The sequence below is a fragment of the Ctenopharyngodon idella genome, chromosome 15, assembly GCF_019924925.1.
Source record: "Ctenopharyngodon idella isolate HZGC_01 chromosome 15, HZGC01, whole genome shotgun sequence".
NCBI lineage: Eukaryota > Metazoa > Chordata > Actinopteri > Cypriniformes > Xenocyprididae > Ctenopharyngodon > Ctenopharyngodon idella.
Window position 1 is genome coordinate 23,112,257 of NC_067234.1, and position 26,146 is coordinate 23,138,402.

Below are 26,146 nucleotides of genomic sequence, written 5' to 3' on the forward strand. Positions count from 1 at the left end.
GAGAATCTGGTGACAGAGTGTGAACAGACAAATGAATGATGATGAATCCAAAATGATGGGGATTGTAACACATCCCTGATGATATTGGTTGCCACACCCTTTGCTTTAGTGTGTGTAATGTTGATGCACCCTTTCCATCAGAATCAAAATGTCACGCCTGAGAGGAAATGTACATGCACAAGAGAAGTTTGCAGGCGCATTACAGGCTGATTTTAAAACTACACCGGATCAGTGTAGCTCTATAAAACCCACACGCACTATACAGCCTCGTTCATATCTGCATAGACCCAGAACAACATACTGTATGTGCCATTCAAAAAGAAAGAGACACAATAGAAAAGATCCAAAGAGGTGCGGACTTTGGTTTCTGTTAATGCGCATGATACTGCAGCAGTTGTACTACACCAGCACACTCCAACTCACCTTGAATAAGAGCATCTGCCATGCCATTTTACTACCAGGGGGCGGATGATTAACCAATACACGCCCCAGAGCGCCTGGCACTGACCAATCAGAGTGCAGCGGGGGCGGACCCAATGGCTACATTCCCACACTTGGTTTCACTTTGCACTTCGGAACATCTCCGTCTTCCATAAAGGCGCTGGTGCAGGTGCTCTGTCTCTTCGGGGGAGGATGCCATAGGAAGGACGGGCAGGGGAAAAAATGAAGGAAAAAGCTGAGAGAGGAGAGCACAGGATATGATAAGCAGGGTATCAGACTGGAAACGGAGGAAACTGAATATGAAAGATTTATTGAAAGGGGCACTTTGAGCTATTATTCCTGGTCGGCAATAGTACTATGATTTGGTATGTGGCCACTTTGATAGCAAGTGTTTTCAGCACCCGAGGAACGGCAGCTCAAGGTGAGTTGAAGTGCAGTATTTTTATTCTGCATCATTTAAGGAAAGGCACATAGGCGTTTCATTTGTGTGTTTAACAGATGCGTTAAATGGCACCTTTATTTATGCTTTTATATATCAAGCTATATATTTTATCGGAATATGTGCGTTTTCTGGGATCGAACCCGTGACTTTAGCGTTAGAGCCATGCTCTACCAGTTGAGCTACATGTATGACAATTAATGCAATTTTTTTATTATTATTATTATTTTTTTATCATCAAATGTATCCATTCATTTGGGATAAAACTTGACAACGTGTCATTTCTAATAGTATTTGCATCATCTCATATTAGGGCATGAGCGAGACAATTGAAGGCGTGTAGGTCGCTGTTACAATCGATTGATGCTCATTTGATTACAAATGCTTTTTTTTGTGTGCCATAAAGAGCGTTTGTGCATTAATCACCCATGATTTATTGTGAGATTCGAGACATTAATACAGAATATCACAGATGAAAGACGGTCCAGAATTGCAGTTAGTGTTGAAAAGGGGCGTGCGGCACTGAATGGAGACATGCTGCGATTGTCTGGGCTACTACAGTCTGTCGTGCCTGTTTACACAGGGATATATATGCTCAGTTTTGTGTATTATGATGATAAAAGCTCAGTCGCATGGCTTTAAAACACATATGTGTGTATATTTTGGAAGAAACGATGTTTATGATCATTTCGTTAGCTTGTTTCGCCTCTTTCACTGTTATTATATCATTTCTCGTATATATTTTCTTATATTTGGAGCCCTTATTTATTGACAAATGGACTGATTTAACCTTGTATTTCCATCTTTGGCCAATGGGAGGGGCTATTTCCTCCTTTAATTGAAGGGGAAACTGGTGAGCTAAAGTGATTGACTGATTGAACATACAGTCATTTAAATTATGAAGTTAAATTTGTAATTGACATTTACAAAAGCAGAATTAAAAAAATACAGGTATATATTTCTTTGGCCTATCACACAACGGAAATTAAAAAAGAAAAGTCTAAAATATAATTCTTTAACTTTGTCTTATAGTCAAATGTGTGAAGTATATAATACATTATTATAATAAAGTAATAAATAAAGTTTTAAAAACCTAATATTTATACAGTTTAGTACCACCACTTGGAAAGTGCAGTAAATAAAGTCAGTTATTAGTTGTTGTGGGTTGCAACACGAAAAATAACTGTGAAAACCCCTGGGCCTAGATGCTTGTTTGAGAGCTTTCTGTCTGCAATTTTATGTTCTTTGTGAAATAATAGTCACAGTCTGTTTCCTGTCTCTCAAATCCAACATCAGCCATTTTGAAGCTGTCGTTTAGGGAGCGTCAAGCACACTGTAATGAGACAATGTTAGCTTACAAGTGGCATAAATTAGGGCTTGAGAAGAGCACAACTCATTGCTTTGAGTTTCTCTGATTGACAAAATTATATTGCTACCCAAACATGCGCCTGAGATACAAAGTTTTTTATTGATTCTTGGGTCTGTCGAATGGCTTTGTTAGCTTCAAGAAAAAAAAAATCAGTTTCATATTTGAGACTGAATCACAAAAAGTCAAAGACAATGGTTTATTTGAGAGAGCGAGAAATGCATTTGAGACTCATGAGATGTTGGAAGAGATTATATGCTGCAACAAAAGCTTAGGCAGTCAAGGAAGAAATGATCTAATCAGACCAATGAAGTTCTTGAGGTTCCTGTGAGGAAATATAATGGCAAGAGTTATTTAAATACCATCAATTTTGGTTATCTGAACATTAAAATAATGTACACATTGTAGTACTTAACTAGGTACTATACTTCAAAAAGTACCTGAATTTAGAATTTAGGTGCTACAATTTATTGCCCCAAGAAGACTTCTGTAAGTAGATTTAAACATCTCCAGAACCTTTAGAAGATTGTTTAAAAAAAATGTATGCTATTATGCTATTTTAAAGGTTCCTAATTTTGTTTTGAAGGTCTTCTACAATAGTTTAACATGAAAAAAAAAAAAACTTAAAATTTTTTCATAATATACATAGCACCTTGTTTCTCAAAGAGTCTGAAAACGGTTAGTTCGAAGATTCAGTCTCTCTAAACCCCTCCTTTCTGTGAGCCTACTCTGCTGTGATTGGCCAGATGGCCAAGTCTGTTGTGATTGGTCTACCACTCATAGCGCATGTTGGAAAGGAAACGCTTATTACCATATATGAATTTCAGCTCTTATTGTGTTTTTGGCATGTCGACAACACGGACCAAACTCTTCCAGGCTTCAGATACAACTACAGTGTTTGAGTGCAGGTGAAAGTAGACATTGTTGGCTGGAATTATGCAAATTTGTCAGTTTGTTACCTAGATATGTAACAGGAAGTGAGACTAGAATTGCTGACAACTCATATCAGCAGTTTAGAATTGATTCTTTCTTTTAGGAGACAATAACTTTAATTGTCATGCGCTTTGATCTTTAAATCTCTATTATACACTGCATGAAAGGTAATATTCAAAAAAGCATAATAGGGGCACTTTAAACTAGAAATATCAGATATACTATTACAGGTGTATCCAAATTTGGCCCTGGAGGGCCACTGTCCTGCAGAGTTTAGCTCCAACCCCAAATAAACACACCTGAACTAGCTAATCAAGGTCTATTTAGGCATACTAGAAACTTTCAGGCTGGTGTGTTGAGGCAAGTTGGAGCTAAACTCTCTGCAGGACAGTGGCCCTCTAGGACCGAACTTGGACACCCCTGTACTGTTAGATAAGAGCCCATTTATGGTCATATAATAGTAAAAAAAAAGCCAACTCATACGTTCAGTTGGATTGTCACCTCAGTTTGAACAGAGTTTTTCAGAAAAGTGAAGTAATGGTGGTGAGCAAAGAGTATGTTTTCCACACCAAGCATCATCCTCTGCATTGAAGCCACAGAGAATTACAATAAGCAGGGCCAGCGAAAGTCTCCGTCTTAATAAAGCTGTGAAGAGCAGCTCTTGGCACAGTTTGCAGATTGTCGGTAATGGACACCTCTGGCAAAGCTCCCTTCCCCCTTACCTTGCCAAGCAGTATTTGTCTGACCTGCAGCCTTCTGACCGTTGGGTGCAACCACTTGTCCCAGTTCAGGGAGAGTGAAAACTGACGACTTACTAAGATCCTGGGTTGCGGCTTTACACATCTACTGTGTATCAGTGATTTTAGGGAGGATAACGTGGCTTGGAATGGCTCAAGAGGATGGAGGGTGACCCTTCTGACATTCTAAGTGGCTTTTATAAAAAATATTACATATACTATATGTAAGCAATAAGGTACGAGAGGCTGTGCTGCATTGTGAATAAGTCATGGCTGAAGGGCATTGTTAGGCACGACGCGATGTGGAGAATACAAATATTAATGCCAGAAATACGTATCAATGCAACTTTCATGAAGTAAACTTTTTCTAAAAGCCTTCCTTCCGCCGAAAAAAATTGTCCCTGATCGTGAACAGCAACAGAAGTTACATTTTCACGCCATTTTATGGCGGCAAAGACTGTCTTTATGATTGTGTCAGTCAGTAGTGAAGACTTTTATATTGAAAAGACTGAATTGTTGTGAACACGGAACAAGACAAGTGACAAATGCTTTGGCTAGTGCTGTCAGTCACGGGAAAACCCCTTAACTGTTAAAAGGACAAGATAATACATCGGACATTTAAAAAGATTTTTTATTATGAACATAGGACTGACCTGAAGGAAAATGCTAAATCTGAATGCAGGTAATGAACTCGCTCACTCAATCTTTTTCTCACAATACTCTTCTACATAATACAGTAAGCTTCAATGAACAATATCAATTGAGAACAAACAGTTTACGTTGCTAAGAGTGGTTGCTAAGGGTGTTGTGTAGTGATACACAGAACCGTTGGGTGAAGCGGTCATAGCCGTGTTTTATAGTGAATAAAACACAGCTATTGACCAATCAGAATCAAGGACAGGAACTAACCGTTTTATATATATTTACATATATTTTTTATTGCTAATTCTTAAGTTTTTAGGAAATCACAATACATAACATTTTACAACTTTGAACTAACCTTGCTTTATCATAAAAAAAGTCAAATTATCTTATACTATAGGAGACTTATTGACCTTGACAGTCATATGAGGGTCTGCAGGGGTCCTCTATTGCATAATTTCCAGTTGTAAGGGTGTGGATTGTATTTGAAATATACTTTAAAATAAATTTAATAAATTAATGGCTATGACAAAATGAGCATCTTGCCTGACCCTCTTAAGGGCTTTTCACACTTGAAATAGTTAACCCTGGGTCATTCTAAACCCCGGGTAAACGTAATCCTGGGTTATCTCGCTTCACGTTTCACACTGCTCATAATTTACTGGGGTTAACAGTTAATCCTGGGTATTCATAAGATGACGTTTCACACTGTACATTCCAAAACTCTGGGTTAACATTCTTATTTGCATATTTGCTGTGTCTGTGTCATTGATTGGACAAGCACAGCATGCGACCTATTTACATAAAAGCTCTAGCATGTGAATGTTCCTTTACACAGGGTTAAAAGCGGTGTTTAGAACGAAGATAACACAGGGTTAAGCGCAGTGTGAAAAGCCCTTTACTGACGCTAAAATGTACTCAGTTTTTTAGCCCTCAAAAGTATTGTCACCACAGCTTAAATTTATTAATTTATAGAACTTTTATTAGGCCAATTAATCATTTTGAATGCAACCAATGACTAAACATTTTTTTTAGTTGCAGACTTTTTTTACAGTGTTGAAAAAGCTGTGAGATATCTAAAGGTGTCCACTGTCAGCCTGTACGGGTCAATCAGTAAAGGCACAGTGCTGCTGTCAGCCCTTGTGAGATGTAGTGGTGTTTTAGGCTGAGCTGAGACAGTAGCTCCTGCTAAAGTTGGGCGCGCTGCCTACATCCTCTCCTAGTCTCACCTTACAGTCTGTCTCCTTCCAGTCCTCCATCAGCTGGGGCTCCGTCGGTACGACTCGTGCCGTTTCCCTCACCGCCATGAAATATTCAACAGTCCGCTCAGACACGCTGGACTTCACGATGCATTACATTAGAAGAGCCCTTTGCACTCGACTGTGCACTGCTATGGAGACTCTCCTCATTAAAATGAGCTCTTATATACTGATGCATTAGCTAGCTTTTTGTTGCACTCTGTAGCGATATGCATTGGGCTAATTTTCCACCACATATCTCTTCGAATTGTTCCTGTGAAATATTACACTGATGGCTTTGTGTTTAGGAGATAGCAAGCACAAGAATCTCCGTTCCTCCCTCAGGGACACTTTACTATCTTCAGCTCTCCCTTTCCCTCAGGCGTAGATACTTTATAGCGGAGAACTCCACAGTGGAGGTGCTGTATTGTACGCCGAAGTGGCCGGCTTCATTATTCATCATATTTTAGATGACGTCTTATTAAGAAGATTCCTTGCATTGTTCTGCGTGGTGGGTGTGTCGTTATGCTTTCTGATCTTATCGTACCTCAGTGTAATGTGGAAAAAGATGCTGATGCTTTGCTTTTGTTTTCCTCAAGATGGGATTTCCTGCTGAGAATGTGCATTTCTTCCTCTGCTGTCATCAGTTTTAAGTGTAACTGTAATCAAATGCCATTTCAACATTCCAGGCATCTTCACGTCTGGTGCGGTAAACGGTACGTCCTTAGACTCTGTGTACCTGCCTCTGTTTGCGTTCCTCCTGTATTCGAGCTCTTTATTAGCTTTATTGATTTGCTGCATGTCTAAATAAAGATGGCCTGGTGACTTGGGGGACAGTTGAGGGAATTTAGGCCCAGTTAAAGGAACTGTTACTTGGACAATTATTGCGTTACACATCTTGCACGTGGGTTACATATCTTGCGTGTGCTATTTAATTTCATTTAATGAAAGTAATATAAAATAATTAGTGTCAATCGAAAAAAAATAAGTAATTAATCGCACATTTTTTCTGTAATTAATTGCGATTAATCGCACCTAACATTAAAGTCTTTTTTGTATTGTAATAATTTCACATTTAATCGCCTAATTTATGTAGAAATAACATAATGACAGTGTATTTTAAATATTTGATCTAACAGGTAGGAAATATACAGAAATTGAATAAAGTTATCAAACACTTCACAGCCTTCACTGCATAAATTATTAATTAAATATAGATTAATCCTTATTAAAGCTACATAAGTGATTCAGTCAAGAGCAGTGAGTGATTTTCTCTTTGTATTTTGTTCTTTGATTAACATTAATGACAGACATCACAGCAGCAGGTTTATTACACCTGTGTCCTAACCAGACACGATGCGATAAGATTCCAGCGACGAGAAATTTGACTGTCCAGACTAGACGCGACGCGACAATGAGAAGCAAAAAAAATCAATCAAAAACCACAGCCAATCAGAAGAGAGTGTGGACGGGCTCTCTCGGCAAGAGCACAGCGGACACAGTGAAATGGGCAAGTACTTATTAAAATTCATAAATATTACACCATTTAAACATTATTTAAAGTACATACGGAGTGACTGAACCAATCTTTGTCATAGAATTAACTTGTTTGTTCGCAAATGAGTTGACAGTTTGAACGTTCTTGTGCCCATTTATTTATTTTCAAGATCTGACGTGAATTAGCCAGTGTTGTTTTCATTACAGCTAAAAAGCTGGGAACACAGAACGATATTCAAACTCACGTTAGACGCTTTTAACATTAAATAAAGCACATAAACAGTACCTGATATTATCATTGACATACTTTGTGTTGCTGTTTCAGCCGCGACGTCGCGGAGAAATAGAAACCGTTTCTAAAATAGAATTGTCGCCATCGCGGCTGGTTAGGACAAAAACTCAGATTAACATGGAAAAGATACCTTTTATTGCTTGTCACGGCGTCGCGTTGCGTCTGGTTAGGACACGGTGTTAGGCTGCTGTCACTTTAAAATCTGACGCACATGACGTGGATCTGACACACATCCGATGTCCTCACAACTCTTTACGGTCATTTGATTTAAGACTTTATTGAACTCACTGTGCTGCAAGGATACGCGACAAAGCAGGCATTTTGGCATACTTTTGTGTGTTTTTTTCCGTTCAAGTGTGAAAGACTGTCTGAAGCGGAGATTCACAAACAGCGCACCAGTACAGATTTAAGTTCTTTTTGCATCTTGTCATGCTTGAATGGTTTAATAGCACTTGAATGAATGATAGCTTGATCATATAATGTAATGTAACGCTAGCTAAAGGATGACGAAAAAAAAAACGGATGTTGCGTTAAATATTTTAACGTGTAAACTGGAAAAAATAATCGCATACGTTAACACGTTAATCTTAACAGCCCCCCCAAAAAATACTAATAAATGGGCAAGTGACTGGGCCAGCAGGAAAAAATCTTACTGTTGAGCAAATTCCTTTATCAAATTTCGCCTACTCAAACATTGTTATTCATGATCAAGCTTATTTTCTAAACTTTCTAAACCTGTGCCTAGTTGGAGATCTTTAGCATACGGTGCGATCAAATCCATGTTCAGGCTAGGAACAGATTGGTAAGTTCAGAAACACCATCTTCCAGATGGGCCACGGCGATGAGTTTGCGATGCGCTCCATCAGATGGACACCTACGACCCTGTTACAGTGATGGCGGCTTGTGTTTCCATTGAGCAAAGCGGCCATCTGGTGTCCCAGAGGTCTCTTATTTCATCTGCTAACTTTTTCTTTTGTTCTAGAGTCATGGAGAGGGCGCTATTACTTTTATCATGCAATACTGAGTGTATTTGCTTCAATTCAACCATAAAGTTACCTCAAAATGCTCTTGATTGAGCCGCATTGTATTAATAGGTAGTTACCATGTTAAAAAAAACAGCATATATGCTTGTTAGGTATGTTTTGAAGCATGGCAGCTGGTTTGAACTGGTTTATGCTGGTCCTCAGCTGGTCCTAAGCAACTAGCTCCAGCTCAGGACCAGCTAATAACAAGCTCAGGACCAGCTTAAACCAGCCCATGACCAACTAAGAACCAACATAAACCAGCTCAAACCAGCTGCCATGCTTTGAAACATACCTAACCAGCACATATGCTGGGTTTTTCAACAGGGTAGTCATCATTTTGCTGTTATAACAGCTTCTACACATCTGAAAAGGCTTTCCAGTAGATGCTGGAAGAACATGGATTCAAGAATTTGCTCTCTTTCAATCCTAAGTGCATAAGTGAGGTCAGTTATAAAATATATGTCCACCACACCGAGTATTTCTACTGTATATCTTCACTTGCACTGACGTTTTTACCCAGGTCACTCATCCTCACGCCATGTGTTGCTTTCTTTGGCCAGCTCTGACACATTGCTCTCTGAGAAGTGACCTTCATCATGTACAGGCTGGCATTCAATTACAGATTTGTCAGTGGCCTGTGCAGCCGAGTAGGTTAGTGTCCTTGAGAACCCACCTCTGCTCTGTTCTCCATTTGATTGCCTATTCATGATGTGTCCCAATGTCCCTGTTGGCAGGGAGACTAACGCTGCCTCTTGGCGCACAGATTATGCTTGATCCCAGGAATGGACGGTTTTGCTGCTGATGTGCCGAGTAATTGCTATCATATAGTATTAGTTTATGCCATTAGTGAGCATGATGTAATCTGTATAACTGCATGTAATTATGATGAATATAAACAAAATTACTGCTTCCAGCATTTTGGCATTATTTTATTCATCCTGATAATGGATAATTACATCTGCTGGTGGAAAGGGTTTTTAAGTTCGGGATTGTCTGAGCTTTAGTTACCATTCAGCTTGCTGTTTGTGTCTCAGAAAGGGAGGGAGTCACACTGCTGAGAGCTCCCCTTTGAGTCGACTCATTCATGGATTTTAGCGGTTTATAGTCTGTTTATAGTCTGATTCTGTAATGTTTGATATCAATGTTTTGTGTGGAACCAGCATTGAGTGAATAAGATCAGATGCTTTAATTAGCTGTGACAAATTCATAATGAATGGCCTTTCTTAAAGGGTTAGTTCACCCTCATGTCGTTCCAAACCTGTAAGACTTTTGTTCATCTTCGTAACACAAATTAAGATCTTTTTGAGATCTGAGAGCTTTCTGTCCCTCCACTGACTATGCAACTACCACTTTCAATCCCCAGAAAGGTAGTAAAGACATCAGAAAAGTAATCCAAAAACATAATTTACCACTTTATTTACAAAATATTAATCTCCAACATGCGTTCACGAGAGCAGACGTTGTTGTGTAAACGTATGTCAGAGATTAATATTTTGTAAATAAAGTGGTAAATTATCTTCTTGTGTCGCTTCATAAAATTGAGGTTAAACCACTAGTCACATGGATTACTTTAATGATGTCTTTACTACCTTTCCGTGGCTTGAAAGTGGTAGTTGCGTAGGCTGTCAATGGAGGGACAGAAAGCTCTCAGATGTCATCACTTAATTACCCACATCGTTGGTCCATATCTGTTTGTCTTTCTTTTTTCTGCAAAACATATAAGAGGATATTTTAAAGAATGCTTGTAATTAAACAGTTTTGATTACCATTTACTTCCCTGGTATGATAAATACAAAAATGATAAAGACAAAAAGATGGATGTTAATTTTTCTCAAAATGTCTTCTTTAAGGAATATTTATTCAAAAACAAATCAGTGATGTTCAAGATATAAGACAAGGGTATATATATATAGGGATTTTGTATTTTATTTAAAAATAAAAAAAGACCTAGATGACCTCAAACAAAACAGACATGGACTAAATGCCACAAATTTCTCATTTGAATCTTTGAAATCAAGATTTTTTTCCCTGTGAATATTTAATGTACTTCTGTACAAATGTTGCATTTTCCAACAATGAATAATTTACCAAGAACTAGTAATTCCCTCATTTGAATAGGAATCCTTAGAGGGATACTGCTGGAGTTCCATCCTTGATTTCCTGTTAAGACTATAAGCATAGACTGGGAAAGCATTTTGTTTAGTTTTTTTTTTTAAATAAAAGGTCTGCATAAATAATGATTTGGATGATATCTCAACACACTCTCTTATTAAAATGAGAGCTTGAAGTATATGGATGTTTGGTTGAACACACATATGCATGCGATGCACACTGACAGTATTAATCTACTGGTCTAATAAAGAAAACTTCCTCTTCTCGGTGACCAAGACCAGGCAAATTGAAAAATATTTTATATATATATATATATATATAGGCTTGTACTCATTTATTTCATTTTCTTCTTTAAAGGTTCTCTGAACCATAACAGTTGAATTAAGAGCTCAACCACTGATATATAACACAAATATCCACCCCATTCGGATCACCAAGGGCCCATATAATGCAGTGTAAATGTGTGGTGTGAGTGATGGTTGTGTTTATAAGCGCTGAAAGGGTCATGTGTCTTTGTTGTGCCTTTGGGAGTGAAAGCAGACACAAGTGGATTAAGGGGTGAGTGGTCACATGAGTTGAGCTGATACTAGGGTCCAGCACCTTTAATCCTCATGTTTCCTGCCTGCTATACAGTCATTTGCATTTTGCATTCTGTTTTAAGCCCTTCTTTGAGCTAAATAACTGGAGATTTCTTACCAAACCATAGCCTATAATGCGTAATCCATACAGTAGGGTGTAAAAATTGCTATGACATTCTCGTTCGATGACATTCTCGTAGGGATTTTTTTTTTTACCAACCAAATGATATAAACTTAATCATGAAATCTGAATTTTGAGTACCGATGCACCGATGCCAACAGTGAGCCGACAGTGCCACGTTTCAGCCGGAATCGGCCCAAAAGTGCTTGCTATCTGGGTTGATTCATTTTAATTATTAGGTTTGATTATTATTTTCAAAATCCTGCTAAATCCGCACTAGTGCCAATACAAATGTGCGTTTGCCATGTCTAATTATGTGATTTCTACTTGTAAAAAGCGTGACATTGCACATTTATTTAGGCATTGGTGCCACAGAAACGCATAATTCCCAGTCTGAGGTGAACAGCTCCGAACACTATCGTCATCTCGTGACCACTGCAATGACATGGCGTGAACGCAGACTTGAAATTATGCGTTTCTATGGCAACACTATCAACGCCAAAATGGATCCGCAGCAGTCATGTAGTACAGCGATCACGTGCTACAAGTCGAAGTTCTCAGAAATTGCCATTCACAAGTTGTAATTAGGGACTTTAAGCAACAGCTGCTGATGGAACAGCAATTATTAAAAAGCAAAGAATGGTTGCTTTGGGCATTTAATGATATACAGAGACAATTACATTGCCACATACCATAAAACATAACATTAACTTTCTTAATCTGTCACCTAGTAACGACTACTACTAATCACCTGTTCTCCCGTAGTAGACGGTTACAGCAGTTAAAGTTGCGCATGCGCAATAGAACGCCAGATTGCCGTTGCCGTTCCACCAGAGGCTGTTGCTTAAAGTCTAAGAGGACGTGAACGCTTTTTACAAGTCGGAATCTCGTAATTACGGTAATCCTAACATTGCGCGATGAAACCAAAACTCTCTTTGATTAGGCGCGACAATTTCAGTTGCGTACTATTCGAAACATGAAACGGCAAATGCTCCAAATACGGAACGAAACAGAGTCAATTGCGCAGCACGAGCCAATTATCAGAACGGACCAATGGACGCAGAGCAGGTGCGTGGTTTACTCGCTGATCGTGACATAGAGATACAAGATCTAGTGGGATTTGTAAAGCGTTTAAATTCATAACAGATTTTTGCTTCAAAACCCAAATGTCTCTGATTAAATTAGTTTAAACCATATGAAAAAATCTAACGCTAACGTTTTTCAATATACAAATAGCCACCTTTACAAATATATGGATTTACTGTTGTAACACTAACTGTATTAATCTGGATATTTTGGGAGAATGTGGTATTTACACAATATTAGATTTATATTGAATATTATTATGTATTAATATAGTCATATTTGTTTTAGGCTATGATCCTACATATATTAGGGAGTAATGAAAATATATATTCTTTCCTATGATACTTTCTATTCTTTTTTTTTTTGTATTTTTATTTTCTAATTCTGTTTTTCATAACAAATAACATAAGCTTAATAGAAACCATATACTTGTAAATAGAAACCATTGTTCCATCTAATCATAGTTGTCATAGTTGTGAGGAGTCATGCATGGTTTTACCTATCACAGTTTACAAATACCACTAAAAGTGTAGATACTAGTTATGATTAATTTTCAAGAAGGCAAATGAACTGTAGAGCATATGGTGATCTACTGGTGAATGCGCATTTCGAATGAGCCTAAATATGTAATATTATTGGTAACTGCTCTTACTTGTTAAATACAATATATCACCATTGTTATTGGTTTCTGTCCCATTTTTCATTTTATAGAACCCTCTCCCCCACTGGTGCTATCAAATTATCTGTAGAATACAAATGTAAGACTGGTGCGCCGCAGTGAGGTTATGAGAAGGATTTGGTAAATATTTAGAACACTAAAAATAAAATTATTAATGTTTTCTAATTCTGATTCAAAGGATCAGAGAGAGAGACTACCATTACAAGTGGATCTCAGTGGGAAGAAAAATAAACTAATAAAAAAGTATTATAATAGCGGCTACAAAAATAAGCTGTCTAAATATAGCTGCTAGTTAGCAGACTAAGTGAAGTGTTAATTATGTGCAATATACAACTCTTGATCTTGCAACATTTATATTACAGTATGTACACTCCTATCTGGGCAGAAGTGTTACAAGATGACAATTAGGCCATTCTAACAAGGCTAAACGTGGGACTCCCCGACCCAAATTTATGGCTTGCTGAAATGCTCTTTGTGAACCTGCTTTGGGCTGGTCATGTGCAGATTGTAGTGAGTTTATGGGTATGCATGCGCCCTGTTGGTCTCTCATTAAAGCTAAGCTGCTCTCTTTGTGGTGCTTTGCAATCTTCTGCACTCACAATAGTAGAGCGGATTCCAGGGCCCAGGTCCGTGACTGGAGGGTCCAGCTCTACTTTAGGAGTAATTTGATTAAATCTGCACTGTTTCAGTCCGAAAGCTGTATGAGCTAAATCAAATAAAGTGGATTAACTCTTCCACTGGATAAAGCTGATTTAACTGGTAAACAAAATCACTGTTGCATATGAGATTGGTTGAAAATCGAGAAACAGTTCTTATTTTTATTTAAATACTGGAAATTAGTGATTTCCACAACGTTTAGTTGCATATGCAGTTTTGAAACATCCACATTTTTCTGCAGATGTGGACCAAACACCAAAAATAGAGTTTCCTGCACTGCTATTTTTGATTGAATACAGAATCTATGCTTTTACAGAAGACTGGACAATGTGAAATAATACAAAGTAATTGGACAGCACATCTTTCTTTGCTCTTGCTGATTGTACGCAAGAACTAATGTACGCACAAGTGTACTCTGATTCATGAATGAATGACTCGCAAATCACTGTCATGAGTTGTTGGTTTGAATTGTTTTAACGTTTTGGTTTGCTTTTAACGTTTGATTCGATACAGTCAACAATGCATCATACTGGAGGTATAGTTTATTGTGGGGGGAAACAGTTGGGTACCATAGTTGCACACTAATTTCTAAGGGTGAAATTAAGAGTTATTTCTATTTCTACACTGCTGTTCAAAAGTTTGGGGTCCATAAGTTATTTTGATGTGTTTGAAATATGTCTCTTATGCTCAGCAAGGTTTATTTGATCAAAAATACAGTAAAAACAGCAATATTGTGAAATATGAGAAATATCTGTTCTATTTGAAAATATTTTCAATATATTTTAAAATGTCATTTATTCATGAATATTCAACAGCCATTACTCCAGTGTCTCATGATCCTTCAGAAATCATTATAACATGCTGAAACATTTCTAATTATTATCATCAATGTTGAAAACAGTCGTGCTGCTTAATATGTTTATGGAAACCGTAAGACATTTTCTTCAGAAATCTTTAATGAATATAAAGTTCAAAAGCATTTATTTGAAATAGACATCTTTTGTAATGCTATACATGTCTTTACTGTCACTTGAGATCCATTTAATGCATCCTTGCAGAATAGAAGTATTAAAGGTACAATATGTAAGTTTTCACCACTAGAGGTCGCTTGTTCAAAACAAAGGCATCCATTGATTTCGCGGAATCAAGGGAATTGTTGTCTTCACGTCTACAGCCTACACGTCTACGGTGGAAAAGAATCCGACGGGACTCGGCCAGAAATCATATTCATGGATGAGCTAATGTATTAAAGATTTATTAACATTACTGTAGTATGAAGCAGAGTGTGGCTGAAAGCCGTTGGAGCGGAACGAGGCCGCTGGAGCGATTGCTAATGAGAGACGAGCGCGACACACAGCTCGAGAGCAGTGGTGCTTTTATTATGCCGCAGACGAGCGCTTCCGCTTCCTCTGGTCATGTGTATGTGGGGTAACACAGTGCTGTTTTATCATATTAGATACATTTGTGTGTTGAAAGTTGTTATAATGCTACTCTGTGCGTTTGCTGGGCAGCTGCTATGAGACACTTGTTGCACACTGCAGTAGGCTAGATCGATATTAGTCATGGTAAATATGGTACTACTCACGGTAAATCAATGATAGGCGACACACGGACATGGTCTGTGTCCTGGTTAAAATTGCTTATTTCTCTGGATTTAAATATTCTTAATGGAAACATTTGGGATAATGTAAGTACACAAGTCAACAAAATAAATAATTGTTCTACTGGTTTTGGGATATTTTAATCCAAAAACTTATATATTGTGCCTTTAATATCTTTAAATAAAATCTTACTGACTCCAAACTTTTGAATGGTAGTGTAAGTCCAATCAGGTCTTCACTTACTCACTAAAGGTTAAGCTTTAAATAAACGAAGGTGAGAACTGTCACTATGTTAGGAGTATTAAGGCTAGTGAGAGCTAAATTGGTTGCTGCCTGGTTGTCCTGTATGTATTCAAAGCATATTCTGGTGTTTAATGTGGTAGTAAGGAAGGAAAGTCTGAGAGCAGTGTTTTTGTAACCTACTTTTTCTTACATTTTACTGTTACTGAATCACTTAGTTTTCCATACATTGTCTCCATGGTGGAGAATGCACCGTCAGCAGGTCCTTTGATCCCGGAGGTGATTTTCTCCTTCATTGGGGCGCTGAAGCCATGCTAACTCTGATAGAGGAGAGAGTGCTCAATGGCTGTGGTGGAGCTAGCTGAAGAAAATCCATTCCCCCAATATATTTTCTGCTGAGGCAGGTACAGTGACCTTTTGCGTTCCGATAGGTCACCCATGGGCATGTGACGTGCTTGTGCATTGATTGCTAAAACTCTGGCCCTTCTATTGTAAAACCCATCCAAGTGTGAATTAGCTGAGATCAATGAGGTGCGTGAATAAGCCTCTTGTCATCTCATTATGTGCTTGGCCGTTCCTTTTAACTAATAATTACCTGAGAACTTTCACAAGTCCAGCGTTTGGGAAACTATCCAAGTCTTCACAAGAAATGTTTTCTTAATAGGACAATGAGCTGTTTGATGCCTCACTTTGGGTATGGTTTTTAGGGACAAATATGGCAAACATGCACTTAAATCTGCTTATTTACTTACTGTGCTGAATGAATGTGTGTGTTTTTGTGTCCAGGTGCCTACGGAGTGAGAGAGGAGCCCCAGTTTGTGACGGCCCGTGCAGGAGAGAGCGTTGTTTTGGGATGTGACGTGAGCCACCCCCTAAACGGCCAGCAGACTCCCTATGTGGTGGAGTGGTTCAAATTCGGTGTGCCTATTCCCTTCTTCATCAACTTCCGTTTCTATCCTCCTCATGTGGACCCTGAATACGCCGGTAAGCAGCAGCATTTTTGTAAAGTCCAGTGTTTAATCTCAATTAATTACTACGTAGACAATTAATTAATTCTTGTGTAATAGGGCTGGGACAATACATCGATGCATTGCAAATCGAGAAATGATTCTAGATCGATTCTGATATTTTCCGTATGTATCGCGATTCTTTCTCGAATCGATTCTGACCTTAGTTTTTAACAGCAGATGGCACTGCGTGCTTTAGAAACAGCCGTACTTTGCTTCCTTCCAGTTCCTTACACACACCACTTGAACCTTCTATAAAATAATCATTCATAAAGTTTGAAAAGGTGGAAGCGAATTACAAGGGTGTTTGCGGTGGGCTGTTTACATTAATTTCGCATCATAAAAGCATTCTGAGGTGCAAATACATTCTCAGACTCAGCCGAACACACGAGCACTCTTCTTCGTGAGCATTTAAGCATGTGGTTGCCTAGAGTGCCATCTGCTGTTAAAAACTAATCTCAGAATTGATTTGCGATGCATTTGGAAAATATCGTAAATGATCCACGAATCACGATGCATCGATAGTGAATAGTGTACAAAAGTACATACTGCGCATCCAATAGTAAATGATAGTCTAAGAGAGTGTTGTTATTGTTAACTAAAAAATTGTTTTCGATAATTGAAATAAAATTAAATTAAAATGTAAATATTATTAACCTAAACTTTAAAAATGAAAATTAGAAATTGTGCCATTGGAACTAACTGAAATAAAAAATGTACTAAAATTACTAAAGCTAAAACTGAAATAAAAACAAATTAAACCTATATATATATTTGAGAAAACTCAAAAATCTCCTACAATAACAAGTTGAAAAAACTCAAAAATCTGCTGAAGTTTGTTGCCTTAAACCTTTAAATTTTCTCAACTTTTGATTTTTCATCATATATATATATATATATATATATATATATATATAAAACTAATAAAATGACAAAAGCACATTACAAAATTACTAAAACTTAAACTAAAATTAATTAAAATGAAAATGGAAAATACAAAAATAAATACTATAATAGTATATAAACAAAGCTAAAATAACACTGGTCTGCACAAATTGTGAAAATATTTCTGTTCAGGTCATTTTCTACTTTATTTTTTTTGTTCAGTACAAATACACAGTTCTGTCATGAAACTCTGGATGGCACAGGCTAATAGGTCTTTAACTCAACCTGCTCGTAATCACATTGTTATCTATAGGGCACAGCTGATTGGTTTCTGCTGTACCAGTATCCAATGAACTTGCGTGCTCAAACTTCAAAATACTTTGGTAGCATTTGCCTTAATAGTGCAGCGAGCTTCAGAAACCCTCCACCTTCCCCAGCTTCACCTGTATAGATCTGCTACGGGTAATTCATGTACGCTGTATTGTACAGCAGCAGCATGTCTTACTTGCTCTGAAGCAGCAGCAATAACCTACAGAAACAGCAATAAAAGCAGCAGAAGCAGCGAAGCAGATCTATTCCACCAAGACCAAACATATCAACATTGTCATATCCATTACCATGCCAAACACTCAGAGAGTTGTCATGACAGAAATTATATTATCGGCATCACGATTTGAATGAAAGGTTTTTTTTTTCAGAATATCTTTCAGGTTTTTCCAGGTTGAAATTAGATTTTGAATCAGATTTTCAGCAGCAGCAATTTAAAAGTACATTAAAGTAACCTTTGCAAAAGTGATAGTATGTGAATTGGGACTCAGCCCCGCGATTTACATTAGGTTTGATTATATTTACCTGCTCATGATAGCTTTAAAGGAAGCTGTTAACTGAAAACAAACCATTCAAAGTTCCCTTTGAAGTCAAAATTGTTGAATTTGATCTAATGTGCTGATTTTGTGTGAGGCTGAGTGAAAGCACAGTTTTTCTATGTTTACTACTTAACGTGAAAGCGAGCCTTTTGCCTTTGACATGGATTGTGAAAAGCTTTACTAATGGCTGCCTGCTAGCATAGCACTCATTCTTTTTCAAGGTGCATTATAGAACGTTAATTACCGCAGGTCTGCTGCTGGCCATCTGGGTGAAAAATCACCCATTGTCAGCACTTCTCAAAGCACACACTTTCCATGACACTGGGCACAGAGTTGCGTGAGACACATCCATCTCTGTGATTGTTTGAGATTATTTGATCACTTAACTGCTGTCACACTTTATTAAATCGGAAACTTCTGTTGCTTTCTAAATTAAGAGAGCTCTGTTTTAAAACCCTTTTTAGCTGCCGCGCTGTCTATGGCCTACATAGGCAGCTACCTTCTAAGGGAGCGTTCTAACTGCACTGGTATCTCGTAACGCTGGATTTGGAACGCTGTTTATGGACAGCAACACAAAACGCTCCTCACACTAGCCCACAGAAGACTCAACTTGCTAAGATGTTGCTAAGCTTACAATATGATACTCTGTAATTAGCATTAAAATACATAACAAATGCAAATATTAAGTTAAAGTAGTCATTATGTTAAACTGCATATTTAAAGGTGCTGTATGTAATATTTTTGACTGGACTAAAACATACAATACCATAATATGTTAGCAGATATTTGGGAAACATGCTAAGTTCACAAAATAGTTTCTCCAAAAAATAATGCTACAGCCAGTTATTTTACTTTGAAATGTGCGTTCCATGTCAAAATGGCTGTTTTTGTTTTGATCCGTGTGATCCCGCCCACTGCCAATTTACCCAATACTGGTTTGGAGATCGCAGATTCCACCCGACATAAAAAGCCTCGACATCCGTCTAAAAACTCTTTGACCAGAGACATACTAAAACGTGGATAAATGAACTGATCAACTTGAAGGCTCATTGCCTTCCATTGTCATTTGCACTCGTTCCTGTTGCGTGTCCTCAATCTGGCAACCCGCATGAGCGTTGTGTCTGAGGAGGAGGCGGCGGGGCCAACTCTCTCCAATGTTTTGAATTTGGACTGCAGTACCACTAGCTGTCAATATTATGTACTGCACCTTTAAAATATATAGATTTGATATATTTTACTATGTTTTAAAAATATGTATATTACAATAAATTCTGTTATTAAAAATGTATATACATTTTGAAATAAAAACTTAATAAAACTTAAATATATATATATATATATATATATAAAAAAATACATAGTAAACAAATAATGGTTGTGGTAGTTATTGGGTTAATCTTTGCATATTTAAAATATATAAGTTGTATATATTTTATTATATTTAGATATTATTTAGTATAATATTTAATAAATAAATATAATATTTAAAGTTGAAAATTAATTTGACATTTTAAATAAAAATTAATATACTTAATATACTATTAAATTTTTTTTTTTTTTTTTAAATATAAACATTTGTAATTTGGTTTTTAATACTTTAAAAAATTGAATGAATATACAGTGCCCTCCACAATTATTGGCACCCTTAGTAAATATGAGCAAAGGCGGCTGTGAAAATAAATCTGCATCGTTTATCCTTTTGCTCTTTTATTAAAAAAATTCACAAAATTCTAACCTATCATCGAAGTAAAACAATTGAAAGTGGAGGGAAACTCACATTATGAAATAAATATTTTTCTCCAAAACATGTTGGCCACAATTATTGGCACCCCTAGAAATTCTTATGAGTAAAATATCTCTGAAGTATATTCCCATTCATATTTACATTTTTTAGCACACCAGGGTGACTAGGAGCATGAAATTGTCCAGCCATGACTTCCTGTTCCACAGGAGTATAAACATGAGGAAACACAAAGGCCAAATTCCCTTAATCATCCATTACAATGAGAAAAACCAAAGAATATAGTTCTGATGTGCAGCAAAAGATTGTTGAGCTTCACAAAATAGAAAATGGCTATAAGAAAAAAGCTAAAGCATTGAAAATCCCCATTTCCACCATCAGTGCAATAATTAAGAAGTTCCAATCAACTAAAGATGTTACAAATCTGCTTGCGTGGTGAGGAGGAGAGTTTGAATGGACTCTCCAAGGATCACAGCTGGAGAATTGCAGAGATTAGTTGAGTCTTGAGTCTCAGAAAGCCTAAAAAAATGATCAAACAGCACCTACAAGTTGTTCGGGAGGGTTTCAAGAAAAATCCTCTGCTCTCATCCAGAAATAATCTCCAGCATATTCAGCTGGAGATTATTCAAACGGGACCGGCTTCTGTGGTCAGATGAAACTAAAAAAGAGCATTTTGGCAGCAAACCCACCAGATGGGTTTGGTGCACACATGGATAAAAAGTATCCCATGCCCACAGTTAAATATACTGCTGGATCTTTAATGTTGTGGGCCTATTTTTCTGCTGGAGGTCCTGGACATCTTGTTCAGATACATGGCATCATGGATTCTATCAAATACCAACAGATAAAAATCAAAACCTGACCGCTTCTGCTAGAAATCTTATAATGGGCCGTTATTGGATCTTCCATTGGGACAATGATCCAAAAACAAACATCAAAACCAACACAAAAATGTGTCACTAAGCACAAAATGAAGCTTCTGCCATGGCCGTCCCAGTCCCCTGACCTGAACCTTGAAGAAAATGAGTGAAGTGAACTGATGAGAAGCACCACCAACATGGAGCTGGGAATCTGAAGGATCTGGAGAGATTCTGCATGAAGGAATGGTCTTTGATATCTTGTCAGGTGTTCTCCAAACTCATCAGGCATTTTAGAAGAACACTCTTGGGAAAAGGACGTTGCAATAATTGGGTGCCTATAATTGTAGCCAACGTGAACTAGAGAAAAACATTTATTTCATAATGAGCTTTTCCCCCCATTTTCAATTGTTTTACTTCAATGATAGGTTAGAATTTTGTGATTTTTTTTTTTTTTTGAATGAAAGATCGAAAGGATAAACAATGCAGATTTATTTTCATAGCCGCCTTTGCTCATATTTACTAAGGGTGCCAATAATTGTGAAGGGCACTGTATATTTATCATTTGAAATACATAGCAAACACAAATATTAGGTAAAATTTAATATTTATATTTAAAAATATTAATATTTATATTTAAATAAATATATATATATATATATATATATATATATATAAATAGAATAAAATCATATATAACAATAAAAATAACTAGCGAAGTTAGCTAATTACCTTATAAGTACATAGATATCGCCTTCAGTTTGTACAGCCATTAGCACTCAGACAAGTGGATGCAGTGAGTCCTGTTTTCCTGTTTGATCATGTGACATTTGGCCTATTAGCTGGTTGAGATGTGTTTGATCGGGGTTTGGAGCTGAACTTTGCAGGAAGGTAGATCTCCAGAAACAGGATTGGGCACCCCTGTTTTAAACCTATATCCCTCTCGGAATGAGAGGTCAGGCCGGGAAAGAATTAACATCTTTATATTTCAATTTCTCATAAATCCTTCCCACCCATAAAATAAATTATTGATTTTAGTAAGGGAGAGGAAGGGGGAAGTGAATTAACTATCATTCCACTATTTGGTTGTGGCCTCATTGCATTTTAAATTAGATATGAGATCTAATGTTCAGTTCCACTGTATATCATTGTCTCCTGTGGGTACTATAGGGTTGCCATGGCAGCTCATTTCGTATTGTTCCTCTACGCCACAAGGCTTTAGTCTCACAGTTTGGCTGGACCCGCACACAATTACCACTGAACTCCAAAAGGCTATTACTGTAACTCACAATGCAATTTTCTGCTGCAGAAATTCCCAAACTCTCTCCCTGTTGGCTACTGCCAGAGCTCCGGGTCTGATTCCTCAACCAATTTACCGTATTAGAGCCCTCATTGTCTTGCAGACGGACAATCTATGCAGCAATCATTGCAGCAGTTTAGATGTGATTTACACAGGCTCTCCTAAAGTGATTCTTAGCTAGAGGCAGATTGTATTCGGTCAGGACGGGCCTGTTTACGGCCCCCTAAAACGCAGTGCACTCATTTCTGGCAAGAGGCCTGCAAGAAGATTTTGGTAATTAAGCGCCTAACAAGTTTGCTTAATGAACACCCCTGTGCGCTCTGAGCATAGAGTGCAATTTATAAAATGGGATCTCCTGAGGTGAGCTCATATATGTAGCTCATATATAGAGGGTATGCATTGATGTCACTTTCCCACCGGAACTGAGTGGCAAAACATTCTGCAACATGACTGGCTTTAGTTGGGGAATCTGCAAAAATGGGAGTAAAACAAACAATTATCTGCTTAAATTAAAGGCAGTTAGACTCGACAGTGTTCCTTACAACTCACCAAAGAACCATCCATCCATCCATCCATCATAGACTTGCATAGAACACTGCATTTAAGTCTATAGTGGGAAAGATAGTAATGCAGTCCTTTTAGCAAAGGTGGGCCTTTTATTTGCTGTTAAATTCAGTGTGAAGATTCTCCTTAACTTTGATGCCCATGCCTGATCCCATCAGTACTTTATTACTCTACACGAAAATAGCTGTGATTTTGAAGGCCTTATTTTTTTACTGCAAGACCGCAGCCTCCTCTGCCCCATGCCGTATTGATTTTCTGCTCTGGAAACCTGCTGTTTCCTCTCTCAGGTGCAGCTGTGATCCCAGGGCTATGATATCTACTGCTCAGTACACAGCAGTATGAAGTATGAAGGCCAGTCGGAACGTAAATATGTGAGTCTGAGACACTCAGGCAATATCGGCCCAGTGAACAGTGCCCTGAACTTGAATTTAAAAAAAACATTAAATCCTAGCTAAAGTCCTCAAATAGGCAAATGAGAGATTGTATCTGCCTATTGGCCAGCTCTGGAATGGCTTAGTTCAGTCAGAGAGATGCTTGACTAAATTTTTTTCACTTTCCGTGACTATTTGTATTGTCAGTGTTGCTAAGCGTCTTAGTAGAGAAAGTGTAACACTCGGATGTGAGCTGTGATTCTTTGTTCTTTTCTATTTAAAGTACAGTACACTTTTCATTTGATAGTGTAGGAGGGCTGAAATCAAGCGAATATTGCTTTGCTAGTAATGTTATACATTGCTTCACGTGCTGGCTTGCTGCTTATTATTTGATTTTGTGAATAGCAAAATAGCCATTGGTGAAACCTTGGAAATACTACAAAAAGTTGCTATATGATGTGACTTTAAGTAATATAGCTTTATATAACATTCATAGAGTTACTATTTTTTATATTCAGTTCAGCGTTTTTTCTTTTTACATGCTGGAGTGATTAACTGTAATCACAGTGGCAATACCGGGCTTTTATTTCATGGAGATAACAACTAATAATAATCTCCACCAAACAATATTACACAGACAGCTAATTAAAACATAAATTTCCTGTTTCAGCAGTGGGCGCAGTATGCAGTGACAGCAGAGTAAGAGTCGTTTTAAACAAGCCAGACTATAGACACTGAGATCAGTGTAAAATGTTCATAAAACCATTGAACTTAGAACTGAATTCAATAGTTCACACAAGAATGGTTTTATGAACAGTTTACACTGAAATTCTCCTCATGCTTTAATAAATGAGTCTTTTTGTTGATGCTGCTTGGTACTTGTTTCCTTTTTTAATTGAAAGTCTTTAGGTATTATTCACAATGTGTCAGGGTTATTAACTAAAACTAAAACCATTAAAAAAAAGTTGTTGCTTTATATAAATTAAATGTCAACTGAAATACAATAAAATATTTTATTTCAGCTAGTTGCCAAGACAACATTTCTCATTTTCATGTAGTTAATTAAAATGAATAAAAACTATATTCATTAAAAACTCAATTGTCTAGATTGGTAATATGTTTAATCTGCCCTATATTAAACCATTCCTTTTTGTTTTCAATAATAAAAACAAACAAACAAACACAAAAAAAAACAGCACATGAATGGGTGTAAGCACACAATTTTCGCTGGTGGAAAACAACTGTAGTGTGATGAGGAGTGAATGCAGCAAAAACTTGAAATCATCTTGTATTGCTTCTGCATCACATTGTGAAGACTGCATTTATGACAAAGAACTGCACAGATGCAGATATATCGATATCATAACAATCTATCAATAAATGCACACACCATGTCCTCTGCTTCTGACACTGGCGCTGTGCCGCTGTGGTTTTAAGAACATGCTAAAGAACGCAGACTAAAAGACGGGGAGGAGCCGAAGCCTGCTGTCATTTTTATGAGTTTTAAAGGGGACTGAGGCCAAAATGATTTTGTGTACAGATTATGGAGTTAATGACAATTTTTTTAGGGGGATGGGTAGACATTTAGGGGGGCTGAGGCCCACCTAAAAAGGGCCTAATGACACCAATGAGTATTGTAGATTTTAGGAATATTTAGAATTTTTTGTAATAGTTTTAGTTAACAGTAATAACCCTGTTTCGTATGCAAAAAAAAAAAAAAAAAAAATTAAAAAAGGTGAGTCTATTGCACCGGTCTCACTCTGCTCTCTTCTGTTCCTGTGCGCTTTCAGGTAGAACCAGTCTGCATGGCAAAGCATCTCTGCAGATTGACCAGGTGCGCTCAGAAGACCAGGGCTGGTATGAATGCAGGGTCCTCATGCTGGAACAACAATATGACACCTTCCACAACGGCAGCTGGGTTCACCTCACAGTCAATGGTGAGACACTCGCTACTCTCATCCATCCATCCATCCATCCATCCATCCATCCATCCATCCATCCCACATTTATTTGTATAGTGCTTTTCACAATACTGTTTCAAAGCAGCTTTACATAAAATGCATGTTTATACATTACAATTTAAAGTAATCTTTTGTCAGAGGTGACTGTGCCAAAGTAATGTCCATATGTCAAAAATGTACAGTTCTAAGAAAATACAAATCAGGTTGTTAGCTAACATCATGTATTAATTTAGCCAGAAACAGTGAGCAATTAAAGCAATTCTTACAAGTTGCTATTGAAATGATTATAATATATAAAAAATTTGGCAGTTGTATAAGTTGATTCAGAGTTGGTGTCATCTACAGTCCTCGCAGAGGTTGCCGTCATCTTTTCACAAATGTTAAGGTCATCTGAAATCTTAATTTCAGGCGTTCAGCTGGTGTACTCTTTAGTAGGCAATGTTTCTGAGGTGGAAGAAGGCTGTTTTTGTAACATATGAAATATGATTTTCTAAAGACAATTTGCTGTCTAATATAACACCCAGGTCTTTAACTGTAAAGGGTGAAGTAACAGTACATCCTTCTAGATGCAAATTATATTCTAAGAGATTCTGTGTGCACGCTTTTGGTCCAATAAGTAATACCTCAGTCTTATCTGAATTTAATAGAATAAAATTACTGGTCATCCAAAACTGGTCATCTTTAACACACTCTGTCAACTTGGAAAATTTAGAGATTTCATCTGGTCATGTTGAAATATATAACTGAGTGTCATCAGCATAACAGTGTATTATTACCAAGGGGCAATATTTCCAAGGGGCAGCATGTATATTGAAAATAGCAGAGGGCCTAAAACAGACCCTTGCGGCACTCCATAATTCACTGACGTTAACTTGGATAATTCCCCGTCTAAATAAACAAAATGGTAATG

General features: G+C 37.4%; 1 protein-coding gene across 9 annotated transcripts in view; it reads left to right on the forward strand.

The window, feature by feature from the left end:
• The first annotated feature begins 573 nt into the window (after positions 1-573).
• igsf9ba (immunoglobulin superfamily, member 9Ba) overlaps positions 574-26,146 on the forward strand; it is a 71,183-nt gene continuing 45,610 nt past the window's right edge. For all 9 annotated transcript variants that reach the window (XR_007925218.1, XR_007925219.1, XM_051863411.1 and 6 more), the window contains exons 1-3: positions 574-862; positions 16,471-16,668; positions 25,066-25,212. Coding sequence is in view for 7 of the 9 variants with exons in the window: in XM_051863411.1 (XP_051719371.1) it covers positions 799-862; positions 16,471-16,668; positions 25,066-25,212 (409 nt within the window). In the remaining 2 variants the exon portion in view is untranslated. The remainder of the gene's footprint in view (positions 863-16,470; positions 16,669-25,065; positions 25,213-26,146) is intronic.